Below are 19046 nucleotides of genomic sequence, written 5' to 3' on the forward strand. Positions count from 1 at the left end.
TGTTTCAAGACGTAATCACGCAGAGGTGATCCCAATGCGTCTCCACGCAGCGTCTCATTCCCTATTCAGGGAACCAGGGTTACACAAGTAACCCGAGACATTTTAACTGATCTCATTTAAAATGACGTTTTAACTGATCTCATAATAATTTTTGTCAACCCATGCTCATTGGAACAACTTGTATGGGGTGACGTTTGTTCAAAATGATATTACGTTGCTTCTTGCACATTTCGTGCAACTTTCAATGCCCAGTGAGTGGCGCAAAAAGTAAGTTTGGTTTTATCAGAAACAGATGTGTATCTGACAACGTTTTATTATGTTGGTTGTTTTACATTTTGCAGCAGTTTGGGAATGAAATGTCCGGCCTAACATACCGCCTACACTAAACCTGACCCTAAACCTAAACAATAGTGTTAACAAAAGCAATTGTGAGATAAAGATGTATTTGCTGAAGCAACCATGCCATTTTAGCTGCTTCTAGAAGCTCTTTTATCATGACTCATGTTTCATGTGACTCGTATCCAAGGGCTCCACAAGTGCAATGCTGTACCAGGTGAGCGATAAAGCAAGCTTATTACAACAGAAAAGCCAAACATATGGAGCTGGTTATGTCATAAGTTCAAATGTCAAAATGTACATGATTATGCATTATGTGGCACTAAGTGTTCTGAGGTCACAACATAGTATTGTATAAGGACCTGCGTGAAAATAAGTCATTATTAATCAATATTTTGTCACTGTAATCATAATCTTTGTAAAAGGGAGTCAAAGTTGTTGGTATTTTACTATTTTACTGCCTCTTGTGTTTATTTCAGTTGGAAACTGCAGTAAATTGTATGTCATTTTTGGAGTTTAGAAAAATGTAGGTAGAGGAACCTTTTTACAATTTGTGTTGCATTGCACCGCTCGTGTCTGGTGTAGACAGGGTATTAGTTAAAAACTGAAACATTAAAAATATAAACAGCTTACCAACTTTAGAGTGATGGCTGAGCTTGTTTTTCATTCAGTTTAACCTTAGTTCCCTTTCGTGGGAACTATCGACGCTACGTCGAATGACGTGATGGGAACCCTCTTCGTGATTGCGTCGTGAAGCACTTCTGTATCCAACCAATGGTGAGACGAGACGTCAGAGGCGGGTGACGTCACGGACCAGGAAACTATAAAGCATACCCAGAACAAAGAACGCTAGCTTCTGTTGTCTTCAGCAAGCGCTCTCTGTATCTTGTGTGTCTTATTTAGTGTTGTTTGTCCCGTTGCTTTTGCACAGTGATCTCTTCGTCTGAGGACAAGAGTTTCAAAGCACCACAAAGACACGAGATATATATATATGAAAATGGCGGAAAAAACAAACAAACAGCAGTTCATTAAGTGTGTGCCTCCCTGCACACGATTCATCTCGGGTGGGGACACACACGAGATGTGTGTTGTTTGCCTGGGAGTTGAGCATGCACAGGCAGCTCTCGAGGGGGCTGTCTGTGTACACTGCGAGCGGCTCACTCTCAGAGTGTTAAGATCACGCCGGGCACTCTTTGAGGAGGGTGCCGCGGCGAGTGTTCCCCCCGCGGATCAGGTCCCGCTGCTGCCGAGGCACAGCGGAGGCTGCATTCGTGGGGATCACAAATGGATCTGGCAGAGGGGGGAGAGACGGGCTCTGCCTTATCGCTCCCCTTACCTGCCAGACCCAGTGTCTCTCCTTTGGCGGTGGAAGCACGCGCTGCGGTTTCTTCCCCCCGGAGGGAGACACCGACGCTCAACATATCTTCCTCCGAGGAGGTTGACGTGGTGAGCGTCGAGGCTGGAGATGAGGACCCGCCATCCTCGTCTCCAGCTTATGAGGAGCTGCTGGAGGTAGTAACCAGGGCAGTCGATAAGCTAAAAATAGACTGGCCCGCGGAGAGAAGCGAAACGAAACCAAAAAGTAAGCTTGATGAGCGCTTTCTCCCCGCACGGTCACTACCCCAGCGTCGGGGTCTGCCGTTCTTTCCCGACCTCCACACCGAGGTGTCGAGGTTGTGGAATAGACCAGTTCAATATCGTGTGTTCAGCCCTCATCGTGGGGCTGAAACACCACGGCTATGGGGCGATACCTCGGGTCGAAGAGACGCTTGCGAGCTATCTCTCGCCCGAGTCTGCATCGTCCCTCAAGACCCCGACATTGCCCACTAAGCCGTTAAAGACAACATCAGGCTTGGTGGGCAAGGCTTATTCGGCAGCAGGTCAGGCTGCAGCTTGCCTTCATACAATGTCCATTTTGCAAGCTTATCAGGCTGACCTGCTGGGGGAGATAGATGAAAGCGGGGAAACGACATTTGAGTCTATACAGGAGCTTAGAAGAGCGACAGATCTAGCTCTCCGGGCCACCAAGGAGACGGCCAAATCAATCGGCCGCTCTATGGCAGCCTTGGTGGCCACGGAAAGGCACCTGTGGCTCAATTTGTCAGACATGAAAGAAAAAGATAAGAACATCCTCATGGATGCGCCGCTGTCTCCTGTGGGCCTATTCGGCGACGCAGTGTCATCTGTCGTCGATAGGTTCCAGGAGACACGTAAACAATCAGCAGCCTTCCAGAGATTCCTTCCCCGCCGTATTCATCCCCCTGGGGCTGCTGAGCGGGAGCAGCCTCAGCCGATAGCCGGCTCCTCGGCGCACAGAGCGCAACAGAAGGCCAGTGTGGCCACCCGTGCTCCCCCACAGAGAGCTTGGGGACCGGGGCGGTCAGTACAGGCAAAGCCTTCCGGGGGTAGGGCGGATCTAAGGACCGTCATTATTTCCCGGAAGGCTTCAAAGAAGAAGTCCTGACACCAGCTGTCCGGGACTCATGAGGGCAGCCCCTCCCGGAGGGGTTCGGGTATTAAAAAATCTGGTACCTGTTCCCCTTCGGCGCCCTCAGGGGGCCGTTCTGCCAACCCTGCCACCCAGTGTGCGTCAGGGCGCAGCGGCCTCCACCGATCTTCCGAGGAGGGTCGGTCATCACTTGATTCGTTTGTCTGCCGGTGCGCCGCGTCAGACCAACGAGCCAAGTGCTCAGAAAACTCTGTATCACAAGAAACTCTGTATCCTTGTTTACAACCTTGTTCAAGTCCCTTTCACATAAAAGTCTTCACTCATAAAGACAGTGTTTGCTGCCATCTAATGGTGTAATAATGCAACTTTTACTGAAGTCGAAATCACAATCACTAACAGACAACTTTCTCAATACTGCCATTCTGCCATTTACACTTGCTGTGAGAAATGCTGCTAGTATAGATTCGGCAGAAACAAGCAGAGTGATACACATTGAAAAACGATTACCATGTGATCTTAGTAGAATATCGCATGGCTGGAAAAAACTCTCAGCCATTCAGATCTGAGAAACAGAACTAACTTGTATAAATAACAGGCCTATACATATATATAAATTACAGTGATACATGCACCTTTTTTAAATTTGAGCCCCTGCCTTTTTGCAAAGCAGTTGGTTCAGTTGATTCAGAGTTTTGAAAAGCTCCATTTCTACCATCACTACCATAGTGTGATGTAGCCAAATTAACAGACAGGAAGTGATGTGTAGGCAAAGTATCCATCATCTAACCTGAGTGACACAAAAGTGAGCACCTCAAACCTGGGTATGTCAAGTAATTTCACTGTCATTTAACAAAATATATCACATTTGAGTGACAAAATGGTAATATTTCTTCACTTATAGCTATTAACATTGGTATTGCTACTGTATGAACGTATCAAAACTAATCACTAATTCATTAAATAATGATTATAACAATGACTGTACTGCCAAACTTAACATCTACTTTGTCGTCCATGCTACAGTCAAATCAAAGTAAAAGAGAAGTTAAATGTTAATCCACAATGGCAACAACTTCTAGAAGCCATTTATGAGGAATCTATTCTGTTAGTGCCTGATGTTGAATTGGTCATTTAGTTTTTTCCTACACTGTGAATGATCATAAGATTGCTCAATCTATGGAAGATGCTAGTTTTTTTTCAAATCATGGACAAAGAGTTTTTGCAAGACATCTGCAACAGTTGGGTTGCTCCTCTATTCTTTCGTGAGCCCAGACAAAGTCTACCCAGCAACAAAGAATATGCAATTAAGGGTTTTCTCATGCTGCAACACACTCTAAACAAGCAATCACAAACGAAAGCACATTTTTGTACTTTATGGATAATTTGCTAAAAGATGAGCATGCAGAAATTGCACCCCCTATTTAAAGTGCCCCTATTATGGATTTTTGAAAATGACCTTTTATGTAGTGTGTAACATAGCTCTAAGTGAATGAAAACATCCTGCAAAGTTTTAAATCTGAAAGTGCACCGTATATAAAGTTATTGTCTTTCAAAAATAAGAGTCGACTCAGAGACAATTAAACGAGTAGTTAGTAAAACGAATCCCAAGCCGTTTCGTTGTGATGTCATAACGGAACATTAGCCAGGGAAAATTCTTTTTTTCAACAATACCACAGCAGTACAATCTTTTGTTGTGTTCCCGTCATTTTACTGATGACTGCTTCTCAAACCTCTGGGAGTTTAATGCAGGATTCACAAAACGCTTGGTCTTAAAATATGGATCAATGCCCAGTTTATTTGGACCAGCTTGCTCCTCTGAATCTCAACCTGTAAGTATGATTAATAATTGATGTTTATATTTTCTAGCGATCGTTCAAAATTCATAGTTTTGTATGTTATGTTGTTGTGGGATTACAAATCTGTTTAAGATCTGCTGATCCTACATCCTGACGTAACATCACATGAAATACTATGGTGAAGTACATTGTATTTAGCATTTTAAGGTAAAAAGGATGACATTCTAAGAAAATCAAATCAGGCAGCCCAGGTGTCTTTATGCACTTCCTGACCATTTGGCATGACTGTCACGATCACTGTCTGTTCCTGTCAGTTCCTGGACTCCACTTCCCATAATCCTCCCTTCCAATCACATGCACCAATCACCAATTGCCACACACACCTGCAGATCATTACCTGGACTATTTAAGACACACACACACACACACCCTTTGCGAAGTCTTGATTTGCCCCGGTGATCATTACTAAGCGTTTTCTTGTGGACTGTTTCCTGGTTTCCGTTGGACTGTTTATTCTTTGTGATTCTCTGCTGCCTGCCCTGATCCTTGCCTGTACCCTGATTCTGTTTGTCTGCCGCCTGCCTCGACCATTGCCTGTCCTTGTTTATGTTCCTGCCTTTGCCCCTGTCTACCTGTATAAATACTGTTCTTAATAAAAGCTTGCAAATGGATCCCCGCTCTGCCGACCCATCATTACAGAAGACTTCACCATCAAACGATCCAGCAGCTTCTACGAGCGCTTCCAGCCTTAGCATGGACCCAGCAATACGTCTCGTCCGCCTTCGGCAAGGTAATTGTACACTCGAGGACCACATTCAGAAGTTTTTAGACATTGCCTATTTCTCTGACCTGCCTGACTGTGCCCTCATTGACTTCTTTGGCTATGGATTAAACGAACCATTGAAGGACTACTTACTTATTAATGGTCCCCGAGGGTCGTTCGTGGAATTTCTGGACTTTGCCCTGCTTACTGTTGGTTCACTTTTTACTGTGGGTGTCGCGGAGGAACGCGACACCTCGTCCCCCCATGTAATGGCTGCTTCTAAAGAGAGCCTGCACAAAATGGCGGCCACAACATCATCACATCATGTCTCCGCTGATCTTCCAGAGCCAAGTCAAGTCTCCGTTGATCCTCTAGAATTACATCACGTCTCTGGATCTGTTTGGGAGCGGAGTGGGTTGCGTTCCAGTGTGGCTGATCCAGCGCTGACTTCAGTACGAGCGGCTGGCATTCCTAAGCCTCCGCCGGCCGCTTCACACTCAAGCTCGCCGGTTGCCACGCACTCAAGCTCGCCGGTTGCCACGCACTCAAGCTCGCCGGTTGCCACGCACTCAAGCTCGCCGGTTGCCACGCACTCAAGCTCGCCGGTTGCCACGCACTCAAGCTCGCCGGTTGCGACGCACTCAAATTCTCTGGATGCTATGGACAAGATGGCTGCTTTGCCAGTGCCCACGGGCAAGATGGCCGCCCCGCCAGTGTCTGGGAACATAGGGGTCGTTCCAGCCAGTGAGTCCACTCCAGAACCAGCTCCAGTCCGCGAGTCCGCTCCAACCCGTGAGCCCGCTGCAGCGCCCTCAGAGGAGGTAGGCATAGAGCCACCGCCTCAACCATGTAAACGGAGGAGGAGGAGGAGGAAGAAGGCTTGCCTGCCGGCGCCACCCGAGCTCCTAGCCCTGCCGGCGCCACCCGAGCTCCTCGCCCTGCCGGCGCCACCCGAGCTCCTTACCCACGAAACCGCCACGGCCTCCGTTGAATTCCCCAAGAACTTTTTTTGGGGGGGGGCCATATACCTGAGGGTGGGGAGCTTGTGGGTGGGGACCCTGCACGGCCGCGATCATCAGCGGCCTCCGAATTGCTTGAGCTTGCGGGTGGGGACCTTACACGCCCACGGCCTTCAACCGCCTGTGAACTGCTGTGGCCGGCTACGGACCCTGACCTACCATGGGCGCCCAAGCTACCTGACCTACCGTGGCCGCCTAAGCCACCTGACCTGCCGTGGTTGCCCAAGCCACCTGACCTGCCGTGGTTGCCCAAGCCACCTGACCTGCCGTGGTTGCCCAAGCCACCTGACCCGCCGTGGCTGCCCTTGGAACCTAACCCACCATGGCTATCCGTGGCACCTGACCCGCCGTGGCTGCCCGTGGCACCTGACCCGCCGTGGCTGCCCGTGGCACCTGACCCGCCGTGGCTGCCCGTGGCACCTGACCCCCCGTGGCTGCCCGAGTTCCTGGACCTGCATTGGAGACCCCGTTCCCGTCTGCCAACAGGTCTCCAATGTACCCACCCCCCCTCCCTATCTGTGCCATTTACGCCGCGAGGACGCGCCTTCCGGAAGGGGGGCGTTATGTCACGATCACTGTCTGTTCCTGTCAGTTCCTGGACTCCACTTCCCATAATCCTCCCTTCCAATCACATGCACCAATCACCAATTGCCACACACACCTGCAGATCATTACCTGGACTATTTAAGACACACACACACACACACCCTTTGCGAAGTCTTGATTTGCCCCGGTGATCATTACTAAGCGTTTTCTTGTGGACTGTTTCCTGGTTTCCGTTGGACTGTTTATTCTTTGTGATTCTCTGCTGCCTGCCCTGATCCTTGCCTGTACCCTGATTCTGTTTGTCTGCCGCCTGCCTCGACCATTGCCTGTCCTTGTTTATGTTCCTGCCTTTGCCCCTGTCTACCTGTATAAATACTGTTCTTAATAAAAGCTTGCAAATGGATCCCCGCTCTGCCGACCCATCATTACAATGACAAGCTCAAGACACAGCTCTGCCTTTGTCTCTATGATAATGTGAAGGTATGGGCAATACTGTCAGACTGATTGGGTTAGCACCCATGCATTTGAATGACACTGTTATGCTGATTAGATCAGGGCTGGGGAAATGCCGGTAACGGGCTGATTCCTGCACTGCATTTGCATGCTTTGTTTAGATTGTCTCCACCTCTAATGTATGTATCCCTCCCCCTTGAATGTATATAAACTACAATGTACCCTGCCTTAGTTGGACTTGGATGACTACAGCGACGCACAGCGCGTTTCTCAATAAAGAGTAACTTCTGCTTGAAAGATATCCCAACGTCTCCTGGTCTCTGCTTCGACGAGGAAAAGTTTCCTACATTGTGTAACGTACACTCTAGTCTGTATGTCTCCTGCTTTCTGTAGTTCTGTTATTCAGATGTGGCTCCAATATTGTCTAAAAATGTGTCGATTAATGCAGCTTGTCAGTCTTATTATTGGAGTAATGATCAAGGATGGAGCACAACTTTTTTTACAAAGTGTAATGCATTATCAGCTTTCACAATAATAATAATAACTAGAATGTACATTTCCTGAAGAAAATGTGAATGGTGCTTGCAGTGGCAAAACTCGGCACTCTTGATTAGCATGATGCTAACATGATTAGCATGTTGCTAGCATGTTTTTACTAAGATGCTAACATGATTAGCATGATGCTAGCATTATTACCATGTTGCTAACATGTTTTTAACAAGATGCTAACATGATTAACATGTTGTTAGCATGTTAGCATTTTGCTAGCATGATGGTAACACGATTAGCATGTTGCTAGCATGATGCTAACACAATTAGCATTTTGCTAGCATGATGCTAACACGATTAGCATGTTGCTAGCATGATAGTAACACAATTAGCATGTTGCTAGCATGATGCTAAGACGATTAGCATGTTGCTAGCATGATGCTAAGACGATTAGCATGTTGCTAATGTGATTTTGGCAAGCTGCTAACATGATTAGCATGTTTGCTAGCATGATGCTAACATGATTAGCATGCTACTAGCATGATGCTAACTCAATTAGTATGCTACTAGCATGATGCTAACACATTTTTACTTGTTTGTGTCATGTATAAAACCTAAGCTAATTGCTATTAGCACGTAGCTATTCACTGCTAGCATGTGTAGCATGTTGCAAGTCCAGTTTGCTAGCATGAGTCAAAAAGAACCAACCGCCATGTCTCTACGATGTTCTGATGCAGAGATATAGGTCTTTCAAAACGGTTGCTAGGGTACTCTGTTTGGTTGCTAGGGAGTGGCTTGGCAGCTGCCAATGATGATACTCCAAAGGCTGCTTGCCAATATAAACCAACCCCCATGTCTCTACGATGTTCTGATACAGAGAAATAGGCCTTGCAAAATGGTTGCTAGGGTACTCTATTTGGTTGCTAGGGAGTGGCTTAGCAGCTGCCAATGATGATACTCCAAAGGCTGCTTGCTAGTATGAAAGATATAAACTAACCACCATGCCTCTATGATATTCAGATTTGAAGATATCCCTCTATGCTTGGGGTTGCTAGGGTGCTCTAAATGGTTGCTAGGGCGTGGCTATGAAGCCTTGAAGGTGATTTGTGACTGGCCGTATGCTGCCCCGAGTTAAATGAGCCCACCCTCATGTTTCTATGACACTTCCATCCAAAGATATTCCTTTGATCTTTTTCAATGGAAGTCTATGGAACTTGTTGCTATGGTGCTCTATATGGTTGCTAGGGCGTGGCTTGATAGCTTCACAATGATCCTGAGAGACTGATTGGTTGCCTCAGTAAAATGAGCCCACCCCCTTGTCTCTATGACACTGTGATCCAGAGTTATGTTCAATACAAAATCCCTATGTAATTTCCCATAGTAGGAAAAACACACTGTTTCATGGGCACGACTTCACCATAGTAAGTCTATGGGGCCAATTTGGGCAGCTCTTGCGTCCCAGGGGTACAACTTACACCCCATTTTGAGGTATGGTCTGACAGAGACTGTCAGCCTCTTCAAACGTGGTAACCCACATGTTTCTACGAAATCCTCGTTAGGAGCTATGGCTCGTCAAAATTCGTCGCAATGTTCAGTCTATGGGATTTTTCGGCCAATTTTTCGCCCGCCGGGCGAACATCGTACACCCGATCGCTTATAAAAGTCATAGCATACCTCTCCTCAATGAGCCGGTCGATTTGACACCTCATTCATGGGTCTATGACAAAAGCTGCGGGAGGAGTAGCGCGCAGAAATTTGAGCGGAAGAAGAAGAAGAAGAAGAAGAAGAAGAACTAGAATGTACATTTCCTGAAGAAAATGTGAATGGTGCTTGCAGTGGCAAAACTCGGAACTTTTGATTAGCATGATGCTAACATGATTAGCATGTTGCTAGCATGTTTTTACTAAGATGCTAACATGATTAGCATGTTACTAGTATGATGCTAGCATGATTACCATGTTGCTAACATGTTTTTAGCAAGATGCTAACATGATTAACATGTTGCTAGCATGTTTTTAACAAGATGCTAACATTATTAGCATGTTGCTAGCATGATGGTAACACGATTAGCATGTTGCTAGCATGATGCTAACACAATAAGCATTTTGCTAGCATGATGCTAACACGATTAGCATGTTGCTAGCATGATGCTAACACGATTAGCATGTTGCTAGCATGATGCTAACACAATTAGCATGTTGCTAATGTGATTTTGGCAAGATGCTAACATGATTAGCATGTTTGCTAGCATGATGCTAACATGATTAGCATGCTACTAGCATAATGCTAACTCAATTAGTATGCTACTAGCATGATGCTAACACATTTTTACTTGTTTGTGTCATGTATAAAACCTAAGCTAATTGCTATTAGCACGTAGCTATTCACTGCTAGCATGTGTAGCATGTTGCAAGTCCAGTTTGCTAGCATGAGTCAAAAAGAACCAACCGCTATGTCTCTACGATGTTCTGATGCAGAGATATAGGTCTTTCAAAACGGTTGCTAGGGTACTCTGTTTGGTTGCTAGGGAGTGGCTTGGCAGCTGCCAATGATGATACTCCAAAGGCTGTTTGCCAATATAAACCAACCGCCATGTCTCTACGATGTTCTGATACAGAGAAATAGGCCTTGCAAAACGGTTGCTAGGGTACTCTGTTTGGTTGCTAGGGAGTGGCTTAGCAGCTGCCAATTATGATACTCCAAAGGCTGCTTGCTAGTATGAATGATATAAACCAACCACCATGCCTCTATGATATTCAGATTTGAAGATATCCCTCTATGCTTTGGGTTGCTAGGGTGCTCTAAATGGTTGCTAGGGCGTGGCTATGAAGTCTTGAAGGTGATTCGTGACTGGCCGTATGCTGCCCCGAGTTAAATGAGCCCTCCCTCATGTTTCTATGACACTTCCATCCAAAGATATTCCTTTGATCTTTTTCAATGGAAGTCTATGGAACTTGTTGCTATGGTGCTCTATATGGTTGCTAGGGCGTGGCTTGATAGCTTCACAATGATCCTGAGAGACTGATTGGTTGCCTGAGTAAAATGAGCCCACCCCCTTGTCTCTATGACACTGTGATCCAGAGTTATGTTCAATACAAAATACCTATGTAATTTACCATAGTAGGAAAAACACACTGTTTTATGGGCACGGCTTCACCATAGTAAGTCAATGGGGCAACTTTGGGCAGCTCTTGCGCCCCAGGGGTACAACTTACACCCCATTTTGATGTATGGTCTGACAGAGACTGTCAGCCTCTTCAAACGTGGTAACTCACATGTTTCTACGAAATTCTTGTTAGGAGCTATGACTCGTCAAAGTTCGTCGCAATGTTAAGTCAATGGGATTTTTCGGCTACTTTTTCGTCCGCCGGGCGAACATCGTACACCCGATCGCTTATAAAAGTCATAGCACACCTCTCCTCAATGAGCCGGTCGATTTGACACCTCATTCATGGGTCTAGGACAAAAGCTGCGGGAGGAGTAGCGCGCAGAAATTTGAGTGGAAGAAGAAGAAGAAGAATAATAAGTATGCAGGAGAACAATAATGATGCTTTGCCAGAGGCAAGCACCATTAACTAGAATGTACATTTCCTGAAGAAAATGTGAATGGTGCTTGCAGTGGCAAAACTCGGCACTTTTGATTAGCATGATGCTAACATGATTAGCATGTTGCTAGCATGTTTTTACTAAGATGCTAACAAGATTAGCATGTTGCTAGCATGATGCTAGCATGATTACCATGTTGCTAACATGTTTTTAGCAAGATGCTAACATGATTAGCATGTTGCTAGCATGTTTTTACTAAGATGCTAACATTATTAGCATGTTGGTAGCATGATGGTAACACGATTAGCATGTTGCTAGCATGATGCTAACACAATTAGCATTTTGCTAATGTGATTTTGGCAAGATGCTAACATGATTAGCATGTTTGCTAGCATGATGCTAACATGATTAGCATGCTACTAGCATGATGCTAACTCAATTAGTATGCTACTAGCATGATGCTAACACATTTTTACTTGTTTGTGTCATGTATAAAACCTAAGCTAATTGCTATTAGCACGTAGCTATTCACTGCTAGCATGTGTAGCATGTTGCAAGTCCAGTTTGCTAGCATGAGTCAAAAAGAACCAACCGCTATGTCTCTACGATGTTCTGATGCAGAGATATAGGTCTTTCAAAACGGTTGCTAGGGTACTCTGTTTGGTTGCTAGGGAGTGGCTTGGCAGCTGCCAATGATGATACTCCAAAGGCTGCTTGCCAATATAAACCAACCCCCATGTCTCTACGATGTTCTGATACAGAGAAATAGGCCTTGCAAAACGGTTGCTAGGGTACTCTATTTGGTTGCTAGGGAGTGGCTTGGCAGCTACCAATGATGATACTCCAAAGGCTGCTTGCCAATATAAACCAACCCCCATGTCTCTACGATGTTCTGATACAGAGAAATAGGCCTTGCAAAATGGTTGCTAGGGTACTCTATTTGGTTGCTAGGGAGTGGCTTAGCAGCTGCCAATGATGATACTCCAAAGCTGCTTGCTAGTATGAATGATATAAACCAACCACCATGCCTCTATGATATTCAGATTTGAAGATATCCCTCTATGCTTTGGGTTGCTAGGGTGCTCTAAATGGTTGCTAGGGCGTGGCTATGAAGTCTTGAAGGTGATTCGTGACTGGCCGTATGCTGCCCCGAGTTAAATGAGCCCACCCTCATGTTTCTATGACACTTCCATCCAAAGATATTCCTTTGATCTTTCTCAATGGAAGTCTATGGAACTTGTTGCTATGGTGCTCTATATGGTTGCTAGGGTGTGGCTTGATAGCTTCACAATGATCCTGAGAGACTGATTGGTTGCCTCAGTAAAATGAGCCCACCCCCTTGTCTCTATGACACTGTGATCCAGAGTTATGTTCAATACAAAATCCCTATGTAATTTCCCATAGTAGGAAAAACAACATGCAGTCACTTCCTGGTTCATGGGCACGGCTTCACCATAGTATGTCTATGGGGCAACTTTAGGCAGCTCTTGCGCCCCAGGGGTACAACTTACACCCCATTTTGAGGTACGGTCTGACAGAGACTGTCAGCCTCTTCAAACGTGGTAACCCACATATTTCTACGAAATCCTCGTTAGGAGCTATGACTCGTCAAAATTTGTCACAATGTTAAGTCTATGGGATTTTTCAGCCGATTTTTCGCCCGCTGGGCGAACATCGTACACCCGATCGCTTATAAAAGTCATAGCACACCTCTCCTCAATGAGCCGGTCGATTTGACACCTCATTCATGGGTCTATGACAAACGCTGCGGGAGGAGTAGCGCGCAGAAATTTTAGTGGAAGAAGAAGAAGAAGAACTAGAATGTACATTTCCTGAAGAAAATGTGAATGGTGCTTGCAGTGGCAAAACTCGGCACTCGGTTGCTAGGGTGCTGTAATTGGTTTCTAGGGCGTGGCTATGAAGTTGCTGTGTCACTACCTATTGGCTGGCCGAGTCAAAAGAGCCCAGCCCCAAGTCTCTAGCATGATGCTAGCATGATTACCATGTTGCTAACATGTTTTTAGCAAGATGTTAACATGATTAACATGTTGCTACCATGTTTTTAACAAGATGCTAACATTATTAGCATGTTGCTAGCATGATGGTAACACGATTAGCATGTTGCTAGCATGATGCTAACACGATTAGCATGTTGCTAGCATGATGCTAACACGATTAGCATGTTGCTAGCATGATGCTAACACAATTAGCATGTTGCTAACGTGATTTTGGCAAGATGCTAACATGATTAGCATGTTTGCTAGCATGATGCTAACATGATTAGCATGCTCCTAGCATGATGCTAACTCAATTAGTATGATGATACTCATAGTCATAGCACACCATTCCTCAATAATCTGCACGATTTGACACCTCATTCGTGGGTCTAGGACGAAAGCTGCGGGACGAGTTACGCGCCGAAATTTTGTCCAGAAGAAGAAGAATAACTAGAATGTACATTTCCTGAAGAAAATGTGAATGGTGCTTGCAGTGGCAAAACTCGGCACTCTTGATTAGCATGATGCTAACATAATTAGCATGTTGTTAGCATGTTTTTAGCAAGATGCTAACATGATTAGCATGTTGCTAGCATGATTACCATGTTGCTAACATGTTTTTAACAAGATACTAACATGATTAACATGTTGCTAGCATGTTTTTAACAAGATGCTAACATTATTAGCATGATGTTAACACGATTAACATGTTGCTAATGTGATTTTGGCAAGATGCTAACATGATTAGCATGTTTGCTAGCATGATGCTAACATGATTAGCATGCTACTAACATGATGCTAACTCAATTAGTATGCTACTAGCATGAAGCTAACACATTTTTACTTGTTTGTGTCATGTATAAAACCTAAGCTAATTGCTATTAGCATGTAGCTATTCACTGCTAGCATTTGTGTAGCATGTTGCAAGTCCAGTTTGCTAGCATGAGTCAAAAAGAACCAACCGCCATGTCTCTACGATGTTCTGATACAGAGAAATAGGCCTTGCAAAATGGTTGCTAGGGTACTCTATTTGGTTGCTAGGGAGTGGCTTAGCAGCTGCCAATGATGATACTCCAAAACTGCTTGCTAGTATGAATGATATAAACCAACCACCATGCCTCTATGATATTCAGATTTGAAGATATCCCTCTATGCTTTGGGTTGCTAGGGTGCTCTAAATGGTTGCTAGGGCGTGGCTATGAAGTCTTGAAGGTGATTCGTGACAGGCCGTATGCTGCCCCGAGTTAAATGAGCCCACCCTCATGTTTCTATGACACTTCCATCCAAAGATATTCCTTTGATCTTTTTCAATGGAAGTCTGTGGAACTTGTTGCTATGGTGCTCTATATGGTTGCTAGGGCGTGGCTTGATAGCTTCACAGTGATCCTGAGAGACTGATTGGTTGCCTGAGTGAAATGAGCCCACCCCCTTGTCTCTATGACACTGTGATCCAGAGTTATGTTCAATACAAAATCCCTATGTAATTTACCATAGTAGGAAAAACACACTGTTTCATGGGCACGGCTTCACCATAGTAAGTCTATGGGGCAACTTTGGGCAGTTCTTGCTCCCCAGGGGTACAACTTACACCCCATTTTGAGGTATGGTCTGACAGAGACTGTCAGCCTCTTCAAACGTGGTAACCCACATGTTTCTACGAAATTCTCGTCAGGAGCTATGACTCGTCAAAGTTCGTCGCAATGTTAAGTCAATGGGATTTTTCGGCTACTTTTTCGCCTGCCGGGCGAACATCGTACACCCAATCGCTTATAAAAGTCATAGCACACCTCTCCTCAATGAGCCGGTCAATTTGACACCTCATTCATGGGTCTATGACAAAAGCTGCGGGAGGAGTAGCGCGCAGAAATTTGAGTGGAAGAAGAAGAAGAAGTATGCAGGAGAACAATAATGATGCTTTGCCTTTGGCAAACACCATTAATAATAATAATAATAAGTATGCAGGAGAACAATAATGATGCTTTGCCTTTGGCAAGCACCATTAATAATAAGTATGCAGGAGAACAATAATGATGCTTTGCCAGAGGCAAGCACCATTAATAATAAGTATGCAGGAGAACAATAATGATGCTTTGCCAGAGGCAAGCACCATTAACTAGAATGTACATTTCCTGAAGAAAATGTGAATGGTGCTTGCAGTGGCAAAACTCGGCACTCGGTTGCTAGGGTGTTTCTGGGCAAATGCTAAGGTGTTCTGGGTGGTTGCTAGGCGGTTGCTATGGTAACCTGGGTGGTTGCTAAGGTGTTGCTAGGCGGTTGCTAGGGTGTTCGGGGTGGTTGCTAGGCAGTTGCTATGGTAACCTGAGTGGTTGCTAGGCGGTTGCTAGGCAGTTGCTAAGGTACTTGGGGTGGTTGCTAAGGTGTTGCTAGGCGGTTGCTAGGGTGTTCTGGGTGGTTGCTAGGCGGTTGCTATGGTAACCTGGGTGGTTGCTAGGCTGTTGCTAGGCAGTTGCTAAGGTATTTGGGGCAGTTGCTAAGGTGTTGCTAGGCGGTTGCTAGGGTGTTCTGGGTGGTTGCTAGGGGGTTGCTATGGTAACCTGGGTGGTTGCTAGGGTGTTGCTAGGCAGTTGCTAAGGTACTTGGGGCAGTTGCTACGGTGTTGCTAGGCGGTTGCTAGGGTGTTATGGTGGTTGCTAGGCAGTTGCTCTGGTAACCTGGGTGGTTGCTATGATGTTACTAGGTGGTTGGTAGTTGTCACAGATGGTTACTATGGTGTTTTTATAGAGTTCTTAGCATGTTCTTAGCCCACTTTAGCACTTAGCTAATCACCATTAGCATGTAGCTATTCACTGCTAGCATGTTTAACATGTTGGAAGTCCAGTTTGCTAGCATGAGTCGAAAGAGCCAACCCCCTTGTCTCTACGATGTTCTGATGCAGAGATATAGGTCTTGCAAAACGGTTGCAAGGGTACTCTGTTTGGTTGCTAGGGAGTGGCTTGGCAGCTACCAATGATGATACTTCAAAGGCTGCTTGCCAATATAAACCAACCTCCATGTCTCTACGATGTTCTGATGCAGAGATACAGATCTTGCAAAAAGGTTGCTAGGGTACTCTGTTTGGTTGCTAGGGAGTGGCTTGGCAGCTACCAATGATGATACTCCAAAGGCTGCTTGCCAATATAAACCAACCCCCATGTCTGTACGATGTTCTGATGCAGAGATATAGATCTTGCAAAACGGTTGCTAGGGTACTCTGTTTGGTTGCTAGGGAGTGGCTTGGAAGCTACCAATGATGATACTCCAAAGGCTGCTTGCCAATATAAACCAACCCCCATGCTTCTATGTCTTTCAGATGTTAAGATATCCCTCTTTGGATTTAGGTTGCTAGGTAGCTCTTAATGGTTGCTAGGGTGTGGCTATGACGTGTTGAAGGTGATTCGTGATTGGCCGTTTGCTGCCCTGGGTCAAATGAGCCCACCCTCATGTTCCTATGACACTTCTATCCAAAGATATTGGATCTTTGATCTTTTTCAATGGAAGTCTATGGAACTTGTTGCTATGGTGCTCTATATGGTTGCTAGGGCGTGGCTTGATAGCTTCACAATGATCCTGAGAGACTGATTGGTTGCCTCAGTAAAATGAGCCCACCCCCTTGTCTCTATGACACTGTGATCCAGAGCTATGTTCAATACAAAATCCCTATGTAATTTCCCATAGTAGGAAAAACACACTGTTTCATGGGCACGGCTTCACCATAGTAAGTCTATGGGGCAACTTTGGGCAGCTCTTGCGACCCAGGGGTACAACTTACACCCCATTTTGAGGTATGGTCTGACAGAGCCTGCAAACCTCTTCAAACGTGGTAACCCACATGTTTCTACGAAATCCTCGTTAGGAGCTATGACTCGTCAAAGTTCGTCGCAATGTTAAGTCTATGGGATTTTTCGCCCAATTTTTCGCCGGCCGGACGAACATCGTACACCCGATCGCTTAGAAAAGTCATAGTGCACCTCTCCTCAATGAGCCGGTCGATTTGACACCTCATTCGTGGGTCTATGACAAAAGCTGCGGGAGGAGTAGCGCGCAGAAATTTGAGTGGAAGAAGAAGAAGAATAAGTATGCAGGAGAACAATAATGATGCTTTGCCTTTGGCAAGCACCATTAATAATAAGTATGCAGGAGAACAATAATGATGCTTTGCCTTTGGCAAGCACCATTAATAATTAATAATAATTCCGTACATTTATATAGCCCTTTTCTGGGTAGTCAAGGCGCTTTACATATGGAAGGGGGAATCTCCTCAACCACCACCAATGTGCAGCATCCACCTGGACGATGTGACGGCAGCCATATTGCGCCAGAACGCCCACCACACACCAGCTTATTGGTGGAAGGGAGACAGAGTGATAAAGCCAATCAGTATATGGGGATGATTAGGAGGCCATGATGGACAGAGGCCAATGGGCAAATGTGGCCAGGATGTCGGGGTTACACCCCTACTCTTTCCGAAGGACATCCTGGGATTTTTAACGACCACAGAGAGTCAGGACCTCGGTTTAACGTCTCATCCGAAGGACGGTGCTTTTTGACAGTAAAGTGTCCCCATCAATATACTGGGATGTTAGGACCCACACAGACCACAGGGTGAGCACCACCTGCTGGCCTCACTAACACCTTTTCCAGCAGCAACCTAGTTTTCCCAGAAGGCAGAGGTGATCAACCTTGTACACAAGATGCTTGCAGTGTCTAATCTCAAACTGCACAAGATTATCTCTAACTGCCCATATATGATTGAAGCCTTTGCTTTGGAGGATTGTGCTGAGGGCATTAAAGGGATAGTTCACCCTAAAATGAAAATTAAGTTTTACAATTGCTATACATTATTATACAATTGCTAGAAATCCCAAAAAAGTATTTGTGTACTTTCTTCACTAAGTCAAATATCACCGCACCGGAACCCCATTTGTCTGATGACAGTCAGAATGACAGTTGACAGATGAGAACATGATAACTTCCTGTTACAATGAATACAATGGATATATTCACCTCAGAGAAGAAGGTACATGAATTGTATTGCATGTTGCATTTCTGTTCATCTTGATTCCTCACAACTTGTGTGCTTTTTCTGGGCGAGACGGGGTGAACTGTGGTACTAATAGAGTCTCACGAATATGCTTATTGTGCAGTCATGCAGAGAAGACCAGTGGCCAAGGTCAAGAATTTCGTTAAATAATTCATTAAATTTCTTTTTGTTTTTCACCAAACCTTATCATACCTCCAAAACGCTTGCAAAATATGGCACGTATAGCCATTATATTGATGAGTGCTTGTGGGACATTTTTAAAAAATTTTCCTTTTGTGGTCCATAAAAGAAAGAAGGGCATACAGCATTAGAACAACACCAGGGTGACTAAATGATGACTTAATTTTCATTTTAGGGTGAACTATCTCTTCAAAGATCTGGAACTTTTCTACATCATAGAACATTTTCTACATTTTTTATATACAGTGGGTACGGAAAGTATTCAGACCCCCTTAAATTTTTCACTCTTTGTTATATTGCAGCCATTTGCTAAAATCATTTAAGTTCATTTTTTCTCTCTCATTAATGTACACACAGCACCCCATATTGACAGAAAAACACAGAATTGTTGACATTTTTGCAGATTTATTAAAAAAGAAAAACTGAAATAT

The 19046-nt window shown here is 45.0% G+C and overlaps 2 protein-coding genes across 3 annotated transcripts in view; one reads left to right on the forward strand and one right to left on the reverse strand.

The window, feature by feature from the left end:
- Positions 1 to 19046, reverse strand: part of gdf11 (growth differentiation factor 11) — an 82256-nt gene that overhangs the window by 26158 nt on the left and 37052 nt on the right. The window lies entirely within an intron of this gene.
- On the forward strand, positions 5188 to 7312 carry LOC127522705 (translation initiation factor IF-2-like). 2 transcript variants are annotated; one of them, XM_051912955.1, is made up of 2 exons: positions 5188 to 6471; positions 6580 to 7312. In XM_051912955.1, the coding sequence occupies exons 1-2, from the start codon at positions 5188 to 5190 to the stop codon at positions 6976 to 6978; spliced, it is 1683 nt and encodes a 560-aa protein (XP_051768915.1). In that variant the 3' UTR covers positions 6979 to 7312. The 2 variants fall into 2 exon arrangements, with proteins under 2 accessions (XP_051768915.1, XP_051768916.1); XM_051912956.1 differs by having other exon boundaries at positions 6607 to 7312.

Source organism: Ctenopharyngodon idella, chromosome 11 (genome assembly GCF_019924925.1).
Source record: "Ctenopharyngodon idella isolate HZGC_01 chromosome 11, HZGC01, whole genome shotgun sequence".
Lineage (NCBI taxonomy): Eukaryota > Metazoa > Chordata > Actinopteri > Cypriniformes > Xenocyprididae > Ctenopharyngodon > Ctenopharyngodon idella.